The sequence below is a fragment of the Chlorocebus sabaeus genome, chromosome 1, assembly GCF_047675955.1.
Source record: "Chlorocebus sabaeus isolate Y175 chromosome 1, mChlSab1.0.hap1, whole genome shotgun sequence".
Lineage (NCBI taxonomy): Eukaryota > Metazoa > Chordata > Mammalia > Primates > Cercopithecidae > Chlorocebus > Chlorocebus sabaeus.
In genome coordinates, this window is record NC_132904.1 from 2,864,812 (window position 1) to 2,884,247 (window position 19,436).

At 50.4% G+C, this 19,436-nt stretch overlaps 1 protein-coding gene across 6 annotated transcripts in view; it reads right to left on the reverse strand.

Annotated features, from left to right (window-relative positions):
• Positions 1-19,436, reverse strand: part of CARS1 (cysteinyl-tRNA synthetase 1) — a 56,866-nt gene that overhangs the window by 27,421 nt on the left and 10,009 nt on the right. For 3 of the 6 annotated variants that reach the window (XR_005240532.2, XM_008010248.3, XM_008010075.3), the window contains 7 exons: positions 14,040-14,131; positions 12,774-12,862; positions 11,716-11,812; positions 11,076-11,174; positions 9,931-10,080; positions 979-1,119; positions 672-760 (listed from right to left, as the gene is read on the reverse strand). Coding sequence is in view for 5 of the 6 variants with exons in the window: in XM_008010248.3 (XP_008008439.3) it covers positions 672-760; positions 979-1,119; positions 9,931-10,080; positions 11,076-11,174; positions 11,716-11,812; positions 12,774-12,862; positions 14,040-14,131 (757 nt within the window). In the remaining variant the exon portion in view is untranslated. Of the gene's footprint in view, positions 1-671; positions 761-978; positions 1,120-9,930; positions 10,081-11,075; positions 11,175-11,715; positions 11,813-12,773; positions 12,910-14,039; positions 14,132-19,436 lie in introns of all 6 variants that reach the window. The other 3 variants (XM_037998856.2, XM_037998857.2, XM_037998858.2) reach the window with 1 other exon arrangement.

Sequence of the window (19,436 nt, forward strand, 5' to 3'; positions counted from 1 at the left end):
CCATTCCTGGCACTGCCACAACCTCTCGTTTCTCTTTCATCCAGCCAGCATAGGTCCTGTGGGAGGGAAGCAACCTGAGGCTGGACACAGTGGGTCTCCGGGAGCAGGGGCACGGTACAGCACTGAGCACTACAAACAGATAACCGGGTTCCTGTTTGCATTCCCATTTGTTGGCCATTTCTGAAAATGCTTACTTTGGAGATTGAGACAATATGGGCCAGGGAAGTGTGTAACGGACTCGCCAACAAAAAGTCACTAAAATCATAGCCAAGCAATAGATGCTGATGAAACGCACTCTCCCTCAGGATATGACACCAGGACTAGCGCTCTCAAAACGTCCGTGCAATGGCACTGATGTCTGTGAAGGCCCAGCAGTATTCACACTCACCATTATGCAGCTCTGGGGCCTCATGACCAAGGGTCTTGGCTGCCGAGCTTCCCAGCAGATTTTGGGTTAGGTTCTCACCATGGCCCCCAGGGCAGTGCAGACCCATGCTCCTCAGCCCCTGGGTGGGGCCCAGAGTTTCAGGAGGGTCTGCTGGGAACTTCTAGCTATGCGGCCCCAGAACACCTGCTCCTCTGCTTCCCGAACTCAGACTCAGAGCTGGGGAGCTCCTCCCTGTGCGATGTTCTGCAGCCCATCCCTCCCTAGGGAGGGCCCTTGTGCTTACCCGTAACCGTTGTCCACAATCTTCTGGACGAAGTTCACGATTTCGGGCACATACTCACTAACCCGGGTTAAGACATCTGGAGGGAGAACCTGTGCAAGACATGAGAAAGCCCTGGGATTTTCCCTTCTGAAAAACACACGCTCCATAAAAACGTCCCCAATTCATAAAACAAAAAGCCCATTATGCCCCCCAACTCAAGTTCAATGTTGACTTGGCCACTTAATTGAGCCAGCTTTGCCAAAACAGGAATTCAGAAACCAGGGCCCTTAGTGCAAGAGAGCCAGCATGAGAGCATCGTGACACTTACGTTCAGAGCTTCCATGTCTCTGTGGAACTCCCCCTCCCAGAACTTGGGCAGCTTGGAGAAGATGGAATTGTCAGTCACGTCACTGCCAAGTGTAGAATCCAGCCAGTCAGAGAGCAAATCCTTGGCCTCTTCCAGCAACACCTGAAGAGAAAGAAACAAAAACCCAGGAGTGGGCACATACTTCGCGTGAGCACATCTCGTGCAGTTGGTGTGAGCCCATCAGTGCCCTGAATTCAAAGGTGCTGGCCTTGATCTGTGAAGAGTCACCGTCTCCCAGGGAGACAGCGATGCTTACACACAACTGGCTCGGCTGGGACAAACACAAGACTCCACAAACGGGCAGGTCTCACATGAACTCAGAAGAGCAGAGCCGAGGGGACTGTGGGTGCAGAGGCACAAAGAGGGGGGAGCGCCACGGTGGGCCTGGTGAGCGTGTGCAGCCCACCTGGGCCGTGCAGGGCAGGGTCATGGGCAGAGGCTGGGCAGGAGCACACAGTGTGTCATCTACACACAACCACTTGGTGCGTTCAGGAAGATTCATGACAGAGGCAGCCAGAGGTTAGCAGAGACAGGCAAGCGCTGGTCCCGGAGGTCTCAAAAGCCCCATCTCCCTGATGCCATTGATTGAAGATGCCATCCCCCTTGACACACCATGGAACGGGAGGAAAAACCACCGATCCCAGCACAACATGGCGTCTGTGTGACCCAGGTACTGACCACACACACTCTAGGCATGAGACATGTCCCACATGCACTCATGTCTGAAGAGAGAAATGTCTACCCTCCGCCTACCTTGGAGGGACCTAGCGCTCACAGTGCACTGACCTGGACCTAGGACAGGGCGTGGCACCAAGCGGATGGTCTGTGGCCTACTACGGGGATGGGAGGCAAAGAACCAAGGATAGAGGGAAAAAGTGTAGGAAAATGGCCTGGCGGACAGTGAGGACACAGGGTGGACAGAGAAGCCACAACACATACAGAGAAGGGGAACAGGGCCCATGTGGGCCAGGCTCTTGACGCAGTCCTTGCCTACAGCTCCTGAATCAAACAGATGTGTTAATGTATTGCAGGCCTGCGAGTGGCAAGCCACGTCTGCAGGAGTGAGCACACCCTCCTATCACGGCGGGGCATCCAGTGCGTAGACAAGCACCAAAAGCAGGGTGTGCGCTCTGGGGAGCAAAAGCTGCCAAGTCTGCTGCCTGGAAAGCAAACTCTGGGCCTGTCCCAAGAACAGAGACACGTGCATCCTGGCCCTCAGGGTCACCAAGGCCATGACCCAGCACGAACTGATGTCCTAATCAAGGTCACCAAATATCCAAGCACATGAGCAACTGTGAATGGGAGTCAGCAGAAACGACAAACAGATGGACGCTTCAGATGCAAGAGTTATCAGATACATAATACAATCCACTAAGTATGACATGCTTAAAGAAATAAGGAGACACAGATACGCAACAGCAAGCAGGGAGAGGCCAGCAAAACGGCCCAGGTAGATCTGAAAATAGAAGCAAACGGAACCCACAGAGATGAAATCTATTAACCGGCGAAATAGTCTTACATATCCTACTGAGTGACTGTGTTTCACTTCCTGTCTGAAGGAGAATTTGTGAACAGGAAGACAGAACTGAAGAAGTCATCCAAAATGGAATAGAGACAAGAAGGAAAATATGAAAGACAGGTTAAGAGACACGGAGAAGGATGAGATGAAATGATGAGACTCACATCTAATTGGCATCCCAGAGGAGAAGAGGGAGGGAATTGAGTAAAAGTGATACTTGAAGACGCATCTGAGAATTTCTCGAAACCCAGGCAACAATCCAGACCCAGGAAGCACACAAAATATCCAATAGGATAAGTAAAAACAAATCTCTTATAATGTCTTAGTCAAACAGCAGAAAACTGAAAAGAGAGAATATTTTTATAAGGTGCCTAATAGAAAAGGCATATTTACCGATCAAAGAAAAGTGATTTGAAGGGCAACCGATGTTTTCAACAACAGCCAACAATGGAAGCCAGAAGACAGCAACCACCTCGAACAAACAGGGAGATATACACACTCCGAGATAGACAAAAGCTGCTTCCCACCAATACTTCTAAGATAATGTTTCTAAAACTTGCCTGATGATAGGATTGGAATACTCAAGGTTGCTGGTCAAGCATACAGATTAACCATCAAAATGTATAAATACAAAAAGATAAGAGACTTCTGGTTTCAGTTTCACGTAAGTCAGGAGCTTGGAAGTTGCCACTCTACCTAACAATAGGTAAAAAGCTGAACAAACTGAAAAACCAACTCTTCTTAGATCCATAAGAGAAGTAAGGTCATAGGGCAAACCACTGCCCCCCAAACTGGAGAGACCAATAGGAGAAGACAGAGAATCACAACTTACCAGAGCAGAGACTCATAAGCTGAAAACTTATTGGGGGAACCACTGCTGGGGGAGGAAAACCAGGACTGTAGCTGTACGCTTGGTGTAGGCAAGTCAGACAGCTGAAAACTCCAGGGACCCAGTCAAAGGGGACCCAACACTTTTGTGAGTTTCACTTCTAGGAACCTGACCAGGCTCTCACAGTGAATACTGGAAAAAAATCCCCTTGTGTTTCCAATAGCAAGAAGGGAAAGGAAGCATTCCAAAATACACCAGTGCACTCTGTTCTTTTCTTTTCTTCTCTTTCTCTTTCTCTCTCTCTCTCTTTCCTTCTTTCTTTCTTTCTTTTTTGAGACAGAGTCTAGCTCTGTTGCCAGGCTGGAGTGCAGTGGTGCAATCTCGGCTCACTGCAACCTCCGCCTCCCCGGTTCAAGCAATTCTCCTGCCTCTGCCTCCTGAGTAGAAGGGATTACAAGCATGTGACACCACGCCCAACTAATTTTTGCATTTTCAATAGAGATGGGGTTTCACCATGTTGGCCAGGATGGTCTCAATCTCCTGACCTCGTGATCTGCCCATTTGGGCCTCCTAAAGTGCTGGGATTTTAGGCGTGAGCCACCGCACCCAGCCAATAACTGGTAGGTCAGAAGTACAGGTAACAAACTACTACTTTCAATTGACATCTGAATTGGGGACAGTCTTACAGGACTAAGCCTTCAACCTGTCTGATCTGACATTGCCTCCTGGCAGATTGTGTTGGAAATGAATTAAATTACAGGACTCCCAGCTGATGCTTGCTAGAGAACTGACAGGTTGTTGGGGCAGAGGTGGGTTGGGTGGAGAAATCCCTACACAATTTAAACATTGTTTCCCCCTCCCTCAAACAGAAGCCAATCTGAAATGGCTACACACTGTAGGATTCCAAGTATGTGACATTCTGGAAAAGGCAAAACTATGGAGACAGTAAAAAGACTAGCTGTTGTCAGGAGTTGGGGTGGGGAGGGAGGGATAATAGCTGGAGCACAGAGGATGTTCAGGGCAGTGAAACTATTCTGTGTGATACTGTAATGGTGGATACGAGATAGTATTTGTCCAAACCCATAGGATGTACAATCCTGAGAGTGAATCCTAATGTAAACCACAGACTCAGGGTAATGACGTTCAGTGCAGGTTCACTGATTGTAACAAACGTACCCTCTGGTGGGTGTGGATACTGGGGGAGGTGACGGTGAGGTGGGTAGGGGATATACATATGACCTCTCACTTCTGATGTGAACCAGAATCTACTCTAAAAAAAGAACATTTTTTTTCTAAAAAGTGAAAAAATAAGGAGAAACAGACAAATTCACCATCAGAGCAGGAGTTTTGTTTTGGTTCTTGTTTTTGTTTTGTAAGAAACTGTATGAATAGGCTAAGCCAGCAGGAAGGATTAGCAAAGACACACAAAATATTAACAACATGGCCAACAGGTATAGCTAAGCGGATGGCATGTGGGACTGTGCAGTAGGTGATCAGACAAAATCTTCTCAAGCACAAGAGAACATTCAGAAGCCAACACACACAGGGGCCACAACACAAGTCTCTGTTCAGATCCAGCTCGGGACAGACCATACTCTCCAACCACTGGGTAATTAAGTTATAAGGGAATAACAATAAGTTAATATGAAAAAATACCATCCATTTGGAAATTTCAAACTTCTAGGTAATTTTAGATAATTAACTTTTAGATAATTACTTCTAGATCATTCCTGGGCTAAAAAATCCAAAATGGATATTAGAAATTGTTCACAAGTACATGATGTCAAATTTTGCAGCAAAAACACTCAGAGGAAAATGTATAGCCTTAAATTCTTAAATCAGAAAATGAGCTAAACTGCTAAGTGAGACAATGAAAAACAGAATAAATCCAAAGAAAAAAATAAGAAAAGAAGTAATAAAGAATGGACCAAAACTGATAAAAACAAAAAGACTAGAGAAGGCCAACACAACAAAACTGGATCTGAGATACTGGTTCTTTTTTTTTTTTTTTTTGAGACGGAGTCTCACTCTGTCGCCCAGCCTGGAGTGCAGTGGCTGGATCTCAGCTCACTGCAAGCTCCGCCTCCCGGGTTCACGCCATTCTCCTGCCTCAGCCTCCCGAGTAGCTGGGACTACAGGCACCTGCCACCTCGCCCGGCTAGTGTTCTGTATTTTTCAGTAGAGACGGGGTTTCACCGGGTTAGCCAGGATGGTCTCGATCTCCTGACCTTGTGATCCGCCCGTCTCGGCCTCCCAAAGTGCTGGGATTACAGGCTTGAGCTACCGCGCCCGGCCGAGATACTGGTTCTTAGATACAACATGCAAAATCCCAACAGTGTCTTACATGGAACTTCACAAGCTGAGGCTTCAAAACACACCTAACGACAAAACCAAGATGGGGCCTCTTACCCGCCAGATACCTGTGAGAGACAGCATGACACTCCTGCAGGACGGGACAATCTTTTTAATTTTTAAAATTTTAAATTCTTAAATGTTTTGTAGAGATAGAGTCTCACTATGTTGTCCTGGCTGATCTCAAACTCCTGGGCTCAAGGGATCCTCTTGCCTTGGCCTCCCAAGGTGCTATGATCACAGGCACGAGCCACTGCACCTGGTCTGGGCTGGACAATTTGACCAACAGAACGGAACTGAGACACAAACACATGAAGACCCAACATGTAACAGAGACAATTCGTATCTTAGTCTGTTTTTGTTTTGTTTTGTTTTGTTTTTGAGACAGTCTCACTCTGTTGCCCAGGCTGGAATGCAGTGGCGTGATCTCGGCTCACTACAACCTCCGCCTCCTGAGTTCAAGCTATTCTCCTGCCTCAGCCTCCAGAGTAGCCGGGATTACAGGTGCCCGCCACCACACCCGGCTAATTTTTGTATTTTTAGTAGAGACGGTGTTTTGCCATGTTGGCCAGGCTGGTCTCAAACCCCCGACCTCAGGTGATCCGCCCACCTCAGCCTCCCAAGGTGCTAGGATTACAGGTGTGACCCACTGCACTTGGCCGGGAACGGGTAAAATTTTTTTTTTTTTCTTTTTGAGACAGAGTCTTGCTCTGTCGCCAGGCTGGAGTGCAATGGCACGATCTTGGCTCACTGCAACCTCTGACTTCCTGGTTCAAGGGATTCTCCCACCTCAGCCTCCCGAGTAGCTGGAATTACAGATGCGCACCACCATGCCCAGCTAATTTTTTGTGTTTTTAGTAGAGATGGGGTTTCACCATGTTGGCCAGGACGGTCTCGATCTCCTGACCTCTTGATCTGCCCACCTCGGCATCCCAAAGTGCTGGATTACAGGCATGAGCCACCATGCCCGGCCTGGGAATGGGTAATTTTAAAAGAAAATTTATTTCTAACAATTCTGTAGGCTGGGAAGTTCAAGGTCAAGAGCCCACATCTGTTCTGGGCCTTCTTGCTGGTGGGGACTCTCCGCAGAGTCCCAAGGTGGCGTGGAGCATCACATGGCTGGGGCTTCATGAGGGCCAAACTGGCTTCTGTAACAGCCCCACTTTCATGATAACTACCCCACTCCTGTGATAACCCATTAATCCATTAACCCATTCATGAGGGCAGAGCTCTCATGACCCAGTCACCTCTAAAAGGCCTTACCTCTTAACACTGTTACACTAGGGATTAAGTTTCAACATGAGCTTTGGAGGGGACAAACATTCAAATCATAGAAATCAGTATCAGAAGACATAAGAATGATACAAAACAGTAAGAAAAGTACCAATGACCGCATGGGAAAGGGGGAGACATGGGGGCACATAATCATAGCTGGAAGCAAGCACGTGACAAGATGCTCAGTCTCAGGAGAGGTTGGAAAAAGGGACATTGAAACCAAAGAAATCAGCACTTCGCATTCATGGCATTGTTGAAAGGAAAGAATCTGACAATACAAATGTGGGGTGGGTGTATGTGCAAATACACAGCACACCCGAAATGTGGTAGAGGAAGAAGAAATGTGCATAGACATTTCTTTATTTCTTTTTTTTTTTAAGAGTCTGGGTCTCACTCTGCTGCCCAGGCTGGAGTGCAGTGGTGCGATCATGGCTCACTGCAGCCTCAAACTCCTGGGCTCAGGTGATTGTCTCACCTCAGCCTCCCCAGTAGCTGGAACCACAGGCATGCGTCACCATGCTTGGCTAATTTTTAAATTTTTTGTAGAAACAGTCTCATTATATTGCCTAGGCTGGTCTGGAGCTCCTAGGCTCAAGTGATCCTCTTGCCCTGGCTTCCCAAAGTGCTGGGATTATAGGTGTGAGCCACTGTGCCTGGCCACATAGACATTTCTGATATGGCTACTGTGCAGATAAGAACGAGCCTAGCAGGTCTGTGTCTACCACCTGAGAAAGGCCTGCCTGCAGAGCTGGCCATTGGCTGGCATCCAGGAGCTGAAATGTCCCCTTTGCTAAGAGGCCGGGAAACCCAGCTCTGCGGCAGCAGCCCCGGGGGCTGCTGAACAAACACTGTGGCTTATGCAGGTGGAACCCCAGCTTTCCTTCTGGGGAGTTGGGAATTGTGGCATGTGCCAGGCAGAGGGGGCCTATGTGATGGGCTTCCCTAGGGAGGGACATTTCACACATATGGCTGCACTGTTTCCTGGTGGGGGAAAGTGTGCTGTGTCCCCTCATGGGAGGGAGGGAGGAAGCTTCAGCAGCCTGTCCGTGGATGACTGAAGACTCTGCCTGAGATTCTGCACCCTCGCTGTGTCACTGTTAGAAACCTTAGACGAGATGGTAAGTCAATGCCAAGTCTCATGAGTCCTTCTAGAGGACCCCAGAATGTGTGGGCAGTGTTGGGAACCCCCGAAACAGTCACCCACATATATCCTATACAACCCAGCAATTCCACTTGCAGGTATACGGCCTAAAGAAACTTGCAAATGTCTACCTAGAGACAACACAAAACAACTCATGGTTCAGGAAAAGACGCTCCACGTCACTAGTTATTAGGGAAATGCAAACCAAAACCACAGGATATACCACCTCACACCTACTAGAATGGAAAAAATGAAGAATAACAAGCTTTGGCAAGGATACGGAGAAAACAGAACCCCAGTGCACTATGGGTGGGAATGTGTAACAGCGCAGCCACTGCAGAAACAATACCGTGGTTACGCAGAATATCAAAAATAGAATCATCATATGACCCAGCAATTCCACTTCTGGGTATGTCCCCAAAAGAAGTGAAAGCAAGAACTCGAACAGATATTTGTACACCCAGGTTTACAGCAGCATTACTTGCAATCGTCAAAACGTGGAAACCACCCACGTGTCCACGGGTAGGTGAAAGGATGAGCGAAATGTGGCCCATCTATATACAACAGAGCATCGTTCAGTCACAGGAAGGAAGCAGAGTCTGACACGTGCTACACCATGGGTCAACCATGGGGACACTACGCTGGGCAAAATAAACCAGACACAAAAAGACCCTGTCGCTACAAAAAAAAAAAAAAAAAAAAAAAAAAGCTTTTAAAAATGTCTAAGATGGTAAACTTCTTACAATGTGTGTTTTACCACAATTTAAAAATATATATATTAGTGGAACAACTGGGAAAAAAATTACAGCAGCATTGTTGGTAACAAGGAAACCTAACTGCCTGTCCCAGGAGAACAGACAAACAGCTCAGCCCCCAGGTAGGCACTGAGGGAGTGACAGTGACCACATGCGGTCCGTCCCAGAAGCACAGCTTGGGTGAAAGCACACTCATGACTACACACACGTGGTGCGTGTCCACGAAGTCTGGAAACAGGCACAACGAAGCGATCTGCTGAGTCAGGACACAGAAGAGACCAAACTAGAAAGAAACATGCCCGCGAAGGGCAGACGCGGACTCCCTGCCCCATCACTGAGGTGGGGCCAGGGCAGTGGTGAGGGGAGGCAGGGCTGCCGCCTAAGTCGGGCGTTTTTTTTCCACACACACAGCTGCAGCCATCTCTTCTCTTTTCCATCGAGTTCTTAAAGGGTGACCAGCAGGTGGCGCTGGCACAAAGGAGAAGGCCTTCCTGACAGGGTGCCAGCCACAGGGGGAAGGCCTGAGGAAGAGGGCAGGGTCCCCTCTGCACCCAGGTCTCTCCCCTGTGTCTGAAGGAGATCTTGGCAGGGGCAGCAGAGCTGGTCAATGTGAAGGCCCCAAGCTCAGTAGGCACCCACAGGCCTCAATTCTCAATTCAGTGGTAATCCCTGCTCCTCCTCCTCCAGCGGGTGTGGGGAGAGTCCACTGGAGAATCCTGGAACGTTTCCACAGAAGGCGGCCTCCCCACATTCCAAGTGCACCTCTTGCCTATCTGATGGGAGTGCTGGGAGGGTGTGGATCCTGAGCCTCCTTCCAGCGGCACAGGCTCTGCACCCAGAAAATGGGGCAAGAGGGTGTGGGAGGGGAGGGGCACTGACTCTGCCACCACAGAACAGTGCCAACTGCCGTAGTGGGGCTACAGGAGACACAGCGTGTCTTCCACTAAGACAAACTGTGGAATCAGTCCGTGCACACAGATCCATCTATGCACGGCCCGACATGTGACCCGAAAGGGCTGGCTGGAGACATGTGAAGCCTCACCTCCACACAGCTGTTGACTTCCTCTCCCGTGAGTCTGGACTGCACAGCTTTCTCAAGTGGTTCTGTGGCAAGCTGCACTTCGTGCTGAATCCGTTCGAGCATCTGCTTTTTATCAGGATCCGTGGTCTCATTTAATTTTACTGAAAATGGCTACAACCATAAAGAGATGTCAAACCTATTAGATACTGCTCAGCAAAACCCCAAGTTCATAAAGGTGATTCCAGGTAGGAAACAGACCAGTTTTTCCCATGGCCCCATAGAGATAGAGAAGTTTGCACCCCAAGTGGCAGGGCAGTAAGTAACTAAGGGAGACTGAAGCACCCCGCTCAGGAGCTCCTGGTACTGCCCTCTCACGTGTGCCCCTGGACAGGGCACCTAACCTCTCTGTGCCTCAGCTTCTCCAATGCAAAATGGGTGTGAGAGCAGTATTTCTAGGGCTGTTCTGGGGATGAGGAAAAGTAGGCCACCCAGTGAGTTCTGAGGTGTGCTGCAGACACCTCCATCAAGAAGGCACTCAGGCCTCACTGACCTAAAAGATTGCTAAGCTCTAATTTTATTCCTGTTTTTAATTCCAGAGATAAAATGCCATAAACATATCCGTAATGATTACTGTAATTACTAAGGAAAATTAGTAGACAGTACAGTGACCTATTCTTACCATTGTTATAAAAATAGCTATATAATAATGGTTACTCAGAATGAAAATACTAGAGAGAACTAACTCCTTCAAAAGATTCTGGAAATTTACAGTATTACCAAATTAAAAAGCTTAGTATAGCTTTTGTATCTCAGGCAGAAGTTTCTGATTTAGTTGTGACCTTGGCATTGAAAATTAGATAGCAATATTGGTAAGCATTTTTATAAGTGTAATTAGTGGCACCGTGATGAATTCAGTTGTTTTCCTGTAAGTGGTAGGAAGGTCACCTACTCTCCACTCCACCCCAGTGCATCTTTCCTGGTGACTTTGTCACAGGCCAGGGGACCTTACCTATCGAGACTTCAGTGCCCCTGACAGAACTGGCTTAAGTAACATACACTTTGTGAAAGCCTGTGAGACTGACACTACCCTAGGGACAGTAACCTACAAAGGACCGAGAAAAGAAAGCAAAGGATTTGGTTTCTAGAGCAGACAGCAAAAGGCCCACCTTCAGGGCAGCCTGAACATCCTCCAAGAGCTGTGCTGCTTCAGGCCTCTTCTCCAGATACTGCTCGAACAGGTGGTTCTGCCGGGCCCTCTTGATGATCTGGGGAGGGAAGACAGACATTGGGGAGTGAAGCTTGGAGCCCAGCTGCATCCCTCTGCAGCAGGCCACTCTCTCCCTTGGCCAACCCTAAGTGAGGGTGAGGGTGGTGGCAGACAACTGTGGGCCCCAGACATGCATACCATCATCAAATAGAAACACCACCCTCCATCTCCCACCTGCCCTAGTGCCCAAGGCCTAATGTGATCTTTGTGACACTTAACGAAATGAGCCCCGGGGGCCCCAGCTTCCCCTGCAAGCCACACATTGAAGTGCGTGCTATGGGACGCCTTCCTTCTGCACAACACCAGGGGCTACTGACCCCTGAGCAACATGCAGGTTTCTAACCTGTCTGAGCATCACAGAAATGATATCAGCAGCATAAGTGGTAATATTAACTCATCCAGGGAATTAAAATGATGTTTATCAGGTCAAAACACAAGCTAGCTCAAGCCTACATTATTTTATTTACTTATGCAAAAGTCCTATCTTCTTTCACACCATCCAATTGCATTTAAAATTTAATCTTACAAATTCCCTTTACCTTGTCGTCAATATCCGTAATGTTCATGCAATAAAAGACATCAAATTTGAAGTAATCTTTCAACACTCTTCTCAAGATATCAAAAGAGATGTAGGACCTAAAACAACGAAAAAACAAACATTTCCAGACCAGACGATATGTACAGCTGAACCTCCAACAACACAGGTTTCAACTGCACGGGCCCATTTATACATGATTCTCCCTGAAACAGCAAGAACCCCCTCTTCTCCTCCTCAGCCTACTCAACATGAAGATGGCAAGGAAGATGACCTTCATGATGATCCACTTCCACCTAACGAATAGTAAATATATGTCCTCTCCCTGAAGATTTTCTTCATAATCTTTTCTTTTCTCTGGCTTTCTTTATCGTTAGGAATACAGTGTGTAATGTATATACAAAATACGTGTTCATTGACTGGCATGCTATTGGTATGGCTTCTGGTCAACAGGAGGCTATTTCGGTAGCGAAGTTTTTGGGGAATCAAAAGTTATGTGTGGGTTTTCAAATGTGCAGAGCGTCACGCCCTCTACCCTCCAGGTTGTTCAAGGGTTGACTATACATGTCCTTGGCACTGCAACTAAAACATGAACAAATAAAAGGACTCTGTGGCATCTACAGCCAGCTACTCATCAGGAGCTACAGCCATGACCATCCAGAGGTCGGGGGGGTCACAGCCAACTCAGCCTCAGGCCTGTCAGGTCTGAGTGTTACGGGAACTCAGCATCTGGGGACCCCCACCAGAGCCTGAGGGATGAGAGAAAACTTTAAGGTACGTGAGAAAAAGTGCCTAGGTCGAGTCCAGCATGTTAGCAGTGGGGCTATGGACATTTTGTTTTTGGAGATCTATAGTCTTTCTGCAGCGAATATGGATTACTTATGGAATTAAAATTTTCATCATAAAAACAAGAGAAGAAATTCAGGCTTGATTCCTCAAATCTCAGGTCTCTGTAGCAGATCTAAGATTTCTGTGGACCTAAGATTCCCGCTGCGGATCCCAGGGGCTCTGACTTCTGCGTACAACTGCAGAAGCCGCAGGGACACTCCGCAGTGGACCTACCTGGCGTGCCCCATGTGAGATGCGTCATAGACGGTTGGCCCACAGCAATACCACGTCACCTTTTTCCCATCTTGAGGTATGAACACTTCCTTTGTTAGGAATGAAGGAATGACGATCACAAGAAATGCAAGAAACACTGCACAGGATTACCAAAAACAGCAACAAACATCACAGTGTGGCTTGTGTTTTGTGCAACAACAGAGACCATTTTGTTTTACTGTGAAAAGTCACAGTCTCAGTGGGAGCCCAGTGAGATGTACAGCACCTCCCACCGACTGAGCCCTGGGTGGGTTGGAGCCTCTTCCTCCCTGGGCTTCTACTCACCTATGGAGGGACGCTATAAAGGGAATCCATGATCTTATTTATTGCTGAAATGCTGCTTATTTAACAATAACACAGCTAATATTTACTGAGTACCTACCATGTGCTAGGCCCTGAGTTAAATACTCAATACGTAGTACACTCTAGGATGTAGGTTATGTCATTTTCTTTTAACAGATAAAGAAACTGAGGCAGACAGCACTTGGCCAGGGTCAGTCCCTGTCGGAGGAGCCCGGCTTGGAGGCCAGCACCCCTGAATCGTGGGGCTGCTCACCACTGTTCTGGCACCACCCCCCAACATCCCAGCATCCTCAGACCTCTCTGGGGGCAGTATCCTCAACCAGTTTCCCGAGGAAGGCCATGAACTCCCTCACACCCGACTCTCTGTCTGCCAAACGTGCTCCCTGATAGAAATCCAAGCACCCCCAGCCAGAGTCTGGTCTGAAATCTCTGGAGTCACTGGCCATGCCCTGAGCCAAGCAAACCATGCAAACCCCATTCTGTTAGGAACCAATCCTGCCTTCTTCTCAAAACCTGCTGTGCTCCCAACAACATCCAGCCGGTTTACAGTTTTGTCCATCCTGCTTGGCTCACACGGTGACACCTGCTGCAACCACATGTCCTCCTGAAAGGCCTGGCTGTGGATGACCTCAAGCATTCACGGTTGGGCAGAGTCCGAGAGACAAGCCAGGGTGATCCATGCCCAGAAGCCATGGGCAGGCTGCCACATGAGGCGTGATCCTTCATGTGTCTGAGTTTCAGAGGACAGCTCTGTCCCCGGGCCACAGAGATTCTAACATGGAAGTGACTGAAGGATCTTAAACCTGGATTTATGGAACTCCAGAGCCCAACACAAGGAACGGAGAAGTCTGTTGTGTGACAAGGCACAGGGGCCGTCCTGCCTCCCATCGTGTGCATGTACCGCAGCATCTGTGTCCTCCTTACCTTGTTCCTGGTGAGGCTGTTGTAAAGGTGGAGTCTGCATGGCTGGGTCCCAGCAGGAGGGGACCACTGGGGCTGGACACGCCGGCCTTTACCTGGGAGGCGAAGAGAGCGGAGTCAGGGTCCAGGGGCAGCACCAGGAAGTGCAAGTCGCCTCTTCGTCTGGAGACTTGGTTTTTACAACGGGACTATAGTTTTCCATGAAACTTACACAACGTGAAACCACGCAAACCTCGGTCAACATCACGCAGGTCAAAGACAACAGTGTCTGCCTTTTTTTTTTAGACGGAGTCTCGCTCTGTGGCCCAGGCCAGAGTGCCGTGGCGTGATCTCGGCTCACTGCAAGCTCCACCTCCCGACAACCTTGTGTTTCTTTTGCTTTCTCATATTCTGTATGGCAGCGTACCCCAACACCACCCTTGGAACCCAGAAGGGCTGAGGAACGCCTACACAGCGTGCTCGGCACACTCCACTGCTCTTCAAATACGGCCCCTTGCTGGCAGTGAGCACACCACCACTCGGCACTCCTGGGTCAGTCAGGGCTCAACACTGACAAGGTATGGTCTGTGCCGCCGCAGTCCTGGGAACCTCCCCCTCCCAGAATCCCTCACCTGGACAAAGTGAGGATTTGGGGGACTCTTCTTGGGACAGAGGCCACCTCCAAGCCTCCAAGCCCTGGCAACAGAGGCCAGGAGTCAGAGCAGAAAGGACCCCACCGTGGCCACTGCCAGCAGGCAAGACTGGCTCCAGCCCAGCCCCTCCTCACCACTTCGGACACTGCAGAAGCCAGCGGCTGGCTCCCAGCTCTGGGCCCGCAGCCCATCAGACTCTGATCCAGACACTGGGCTTCAAGCTCCACATAGGTCTATACTGCCTTCAGAAATAACCTGAGCTCCTCTCAGCCCCCAGGCAGAGACCTTTGCCAGCTAGCCCCTCAGTGCAGTCACCTCCTCCTAGCCAGACTTCCCCAGTTGTTCCCCTCCACTCTCCTGTGGGCTGCCTGGGCTGCTCTGACCACACTGCTTCCAGGCCTGGCTTCCAACCTGGCATGAGGCTGTCCTTACACAACCTACATCTGGGACCCCTGAAGGGGCAGAGCTCTGTCCCTGGGGCCAGGGGCAGTCACAGGGTGATTATTCATCCTCTGAAACGTCAATCCTGCAAAGCTGGGTGTGGAGGACAGTACCTGGTAACTTTGCCATTGTCCTCGGCCAGCTCCTGCCTGCCCTGCCCCCTCAGCAGATCCCCACTTTCCTCCACAGTTGTCGCCTACAGGTCTAGGTTCTGCGTTATGCTCTGCTGGACACCTCTGACCCCAGCTGGTGCCTGGCCCTGGGAAGGGCTTCACATATCTCTGCTGAGTGGCACCAGGAAGGCCTACAAGATGGATACTCCTGGCACTGACCTGTGCCCACCCCAGCAGGGTGCCTGGCAGCTCACCAGGGTGCTCGCATCCTGCCTCCTCCTGTCCTTGGTTTCTGTGCCAGAGAGTCTGGCAGCATGGCCAGCAAATCGCCACACAGTGATCACGGGGAAGTTGGTCCTGGGCACCAGCCATCTCCTGGCCTCCTGGCTCTTGCTTGGGCCACAAGAGCCAGGACGGCAGACGCTGATGACAAACAGGCCAAGGGCAGGAAGAAGGGCAGCTGCAGTGTGTGTGTCTGGGCAGGGAGGGAAGTGTAGGCAGATAGGAGATGGGGCAGGAGACGGAGAGAGGTCCAGTGCTCAGCAGGAGCCCCCACTCTAGGTGAATTCCAGCAGTCACAGGTGGTCAGATTCTAAAGCATAGGAAATCCCCAATCCTAATCAAACATCATGTGCTTATTGAGGCCAAGTGTAGCTTGGCCTCAGTTTACGTTAAATGCCTCACAAGCCCTTGAAGGAGAATCTCACTCAATGCCTGGAGGCATTCAACCGGTCACTCTAGGATCCGGTCACTCTAGGATCCCTCACTCTCCTCCCTCACTAAGACCCTGGAGCTCCTTCCATAGGACACTGCTGCCATCTCAGACAGCTGGAGACACTGCTCAGAAACACAGCCATGAGGCCACGGGATCATCACACTTGCCCTGCTATGAGGAAAGGGCCCAGGGTTCACAGGACTGAAAGTTCGTCCAAGAAGCCTGGCCACAGCCAGCGTTCCAGCTCCCCTAAGGCTGCTACCTCCACACAGCTGGCGATGGGCTCCCCAGGAAACGGGTTACGAGGCCCAGATATACAAATTCAGATTTGCAAAAGAGAAGAACTGAGAGATACTACATAAGGACCCTTGTCCCTCTGGCTTTTTTTTTTTTTTTTTTTTTTTTTAAGACAAAATCTCGCTCTGTCACCCAGGTTGGAGTGCAGTGGCACAATCACAGCTCACTGCAACCTCCGCCTCCCGAGTTCAAGCGATTATCCTGCCTCAGCCTCCCAAGTAGCTGGGACTACAGGTGCCCGCCACCACGCCCCACTAGTTTTTGTATTTTTAGTAGAGATGGGGTTGCACCATATTGGCCAGGCCAGTCTCGGACTCCTGACTTTGTGATCTGCCTGCCTCGGCCTCCTAAAGTGCTGGGATTACAGACGTGAGCCACCGCACCCGGCCTGTGCTTTTGTTTCTTTGGAAAAAATGAACACACATTCATTGATTCCACAGTCCCACCCTGACCTGAGAGATCCAACAACAGAACAACTATGAACCGCTCATGAGAGACATGCCTTCGAAACAGGGATGTGGGAGGCTGAAGATAAAACGATGGAGAGAGAAGCCAGGAAGTGGCAAGCAGTGTCTGCCTACATCACATCAGATGCAGACAGGACCCAAGCAAGGGGTTCACGGAGAGAAATCAGGACCAAGCGAGGGGTTCATGGAGAGAAATCAGGACCCAAGCAAGGGGTTCACGGAGAGAAGTCAGGACCAAGCGAGGGGTTCACAGACAGAAGACAGGACCCAAGCAAGGGGTTCACAGACAGAAGACAGGACCCAAGCAAGGGGTTCACAGACAGAAGACAGGACCCAAGCAAGGGGCTCACGGAGAGAAATCAGGACCCAAGCAAGGGGTTCATGGAGAGAAATCAGGACCAAGCAAGGGGCTCACAGAGAGAAATCAGGACCAAGCAAGGGGCTCACAGAGAGAAATCAGGACCAAGCAAGGGGTTCAGGAAGAGAAATCAGGACCAAGCAAGGGGTTCATGGAGAGAAATCCTTCATCAGGAAGTTAAGGGTCCTCCATCTGAGGGGAGAGAGCAACACCAAACCTTCACGTTCGTAAAACCACGGCCTCGGCATCTGACAGACCCACACCTTCCTCAGTGAAGGGTGTGCCTGACACTCCTTCCCGGGGGCAGGCAGAGGCCGGCAGGCTGCAAGGGCTGAGCCTCCACTGTGGGCGAGAAGTTCAACGTCCTGATATCCAGTGGACCTCTGTGCTGGAGGCTGGCGATCCAGGGAAGGGATTCCCCTGGAAGGGGTCTGGCTTCACAGGAATAGGGCCCTGGGGGTTAAGCAGAGCCTTTCCTTTTTTCCCCCCCACCTGAGACGGAGTCTCGCTCTGTCACCCAGGCTGGAGTGCAACGGCACGATCTTGGTTCACTGCAAGCTCCGCCTCCTAGGTTCACGCCATTCTCCTGCCTCAGCTTCCCGAGCAGCTGGGACTATAGGCCCCCACCACCACGCCTGGCTAATTTTTTGTATTTTTAATAGCGATGGGGTTTCACCGAGTTAGCGAGCATGGTCTCAATCTCCTGACCTCATGATCCGCCCGCCTCGGCCTCCCAAAGTGCTGGAATTATAGGTGTGAGCCACCGCGCCTGACCAAGCACAGCCTTTCCATGTCTGAGAAGATCCCTCGGGCTGCTGAGGCCCATGGTCTCAGAGAAAGGACACAGAAGACACATGGGAGGGGCTGGTGACAGGCGGGCATGCTGAGGGCCGGACACGGGCACATTTGATGCTGCTGGGATGGCCAGCAGAGGTGGAAGGGCGAGCAGGAGGAGGGGCACGTGGCCTACCGTGCCAGGAGGGAAGGTGCATACTTGGGGAGTATGAGCAATGGAAATGGAGGGCGTTCCCACTCAGTGGGGGCAGCGGCTCTGATTCTCACAGCTACATGGAGGGAGATCCACGGCTACCGTCATCCTGGGGACATGAGCGAGGACACTCCACTGGACTCCATGGCGCCTCGGACCCACTCGAGGTCACTGGATGCTCTAGCAGTCCCAGGCTCCAGTTCCCACCTCCCTCTTCAGCCCCTGCTCAGTGTACACCAAGCTTGAGTGAGGGTCGCCTGACATAATGTCCATCATTCCTGGCACAAGCAGTCCCTGGCAGCCTCTTGGGCAGTCTGGGTGATGAGGGGATTTGGAACCTGGGGAGGGACAACAACTCCATTAGTGCTATCCACGGTCCATTCTGTTACACAGCAACATGGCTCTGCTTCCTCTCTGTAGGTTAAAAGGTGTTTGCAGGAGCAAAACCCTTCCTTAATCTCACAGTGTGGATGGAAGCTTGTGTCTGTACCGCTCTTTCAACAAGTCCCTAAGAGGGAAAACTGGACAGGCCACTGCTGAGCTAGAGGTACGAGGCCCACTCCACCCCCTAATCCCGCCCCCCTCTGCCTGTGTCTTGGAACGGCACATGGCAGGGGGAACAACCTGACACCCGAGCACTTGGAGAGAAGGCACCTCATAGCACAGGTGTCACCTGGGTGACCACACTGGAGGCTCAGGCAGGAATGGCTACATGGGGAAGGAGATGACCTGCACAGCAATGGCCTCCACCCTATGCTGGGGAAGGAGTGTCTGCTGCAGAGTTATCCAGAAAACACGTCCCCTAGGAGATGTGACATCCCCACCTCCACCCTGGTTCAAACAGTGGTCTAGCAGAGGCCTGACCCATGGCAGAGTAGCTGGGACTACAGGCGCCCACCACCACGCCCGGCTAATTTTTTGTATTTTTAATAGCGATGGGGTTTTAATAGCAATGGGGCAGAAGCGGGGTGGCATGTTCCAAATCCCAAGCCCCAAAGGAGTCTGGAGAAGCCCCCAGGAAGCCGCCAGGTACAGCCAGGACCACCAAGGCACAAAACCTGCCCCCACATGAAGGTGGAGGAGTGCCCACAGCCACAGGAGGAGCTGAGCCACCCAAAGGCATACTTCAGTGACGATAACATGGAGCCCCCTCAGATTTGCCACAGACACTGACAATGCCATGCAGGCACCCCAGGAGTATCTCCCTCAGATAACCACAGCCACGTTTCCCAGACACAACCAGCAGCCACAGGCTGGAGCTATGGGACAGACATCATCTCAAAGAGAAAAAATGACTTATTTCTGATTTTTAAAAAGTTCAATGCCAATTAATACTTTAGGATTCGCTGGGCGCGGTGGCTCACGGCTGTAATCCCAGCACTTTGGGAG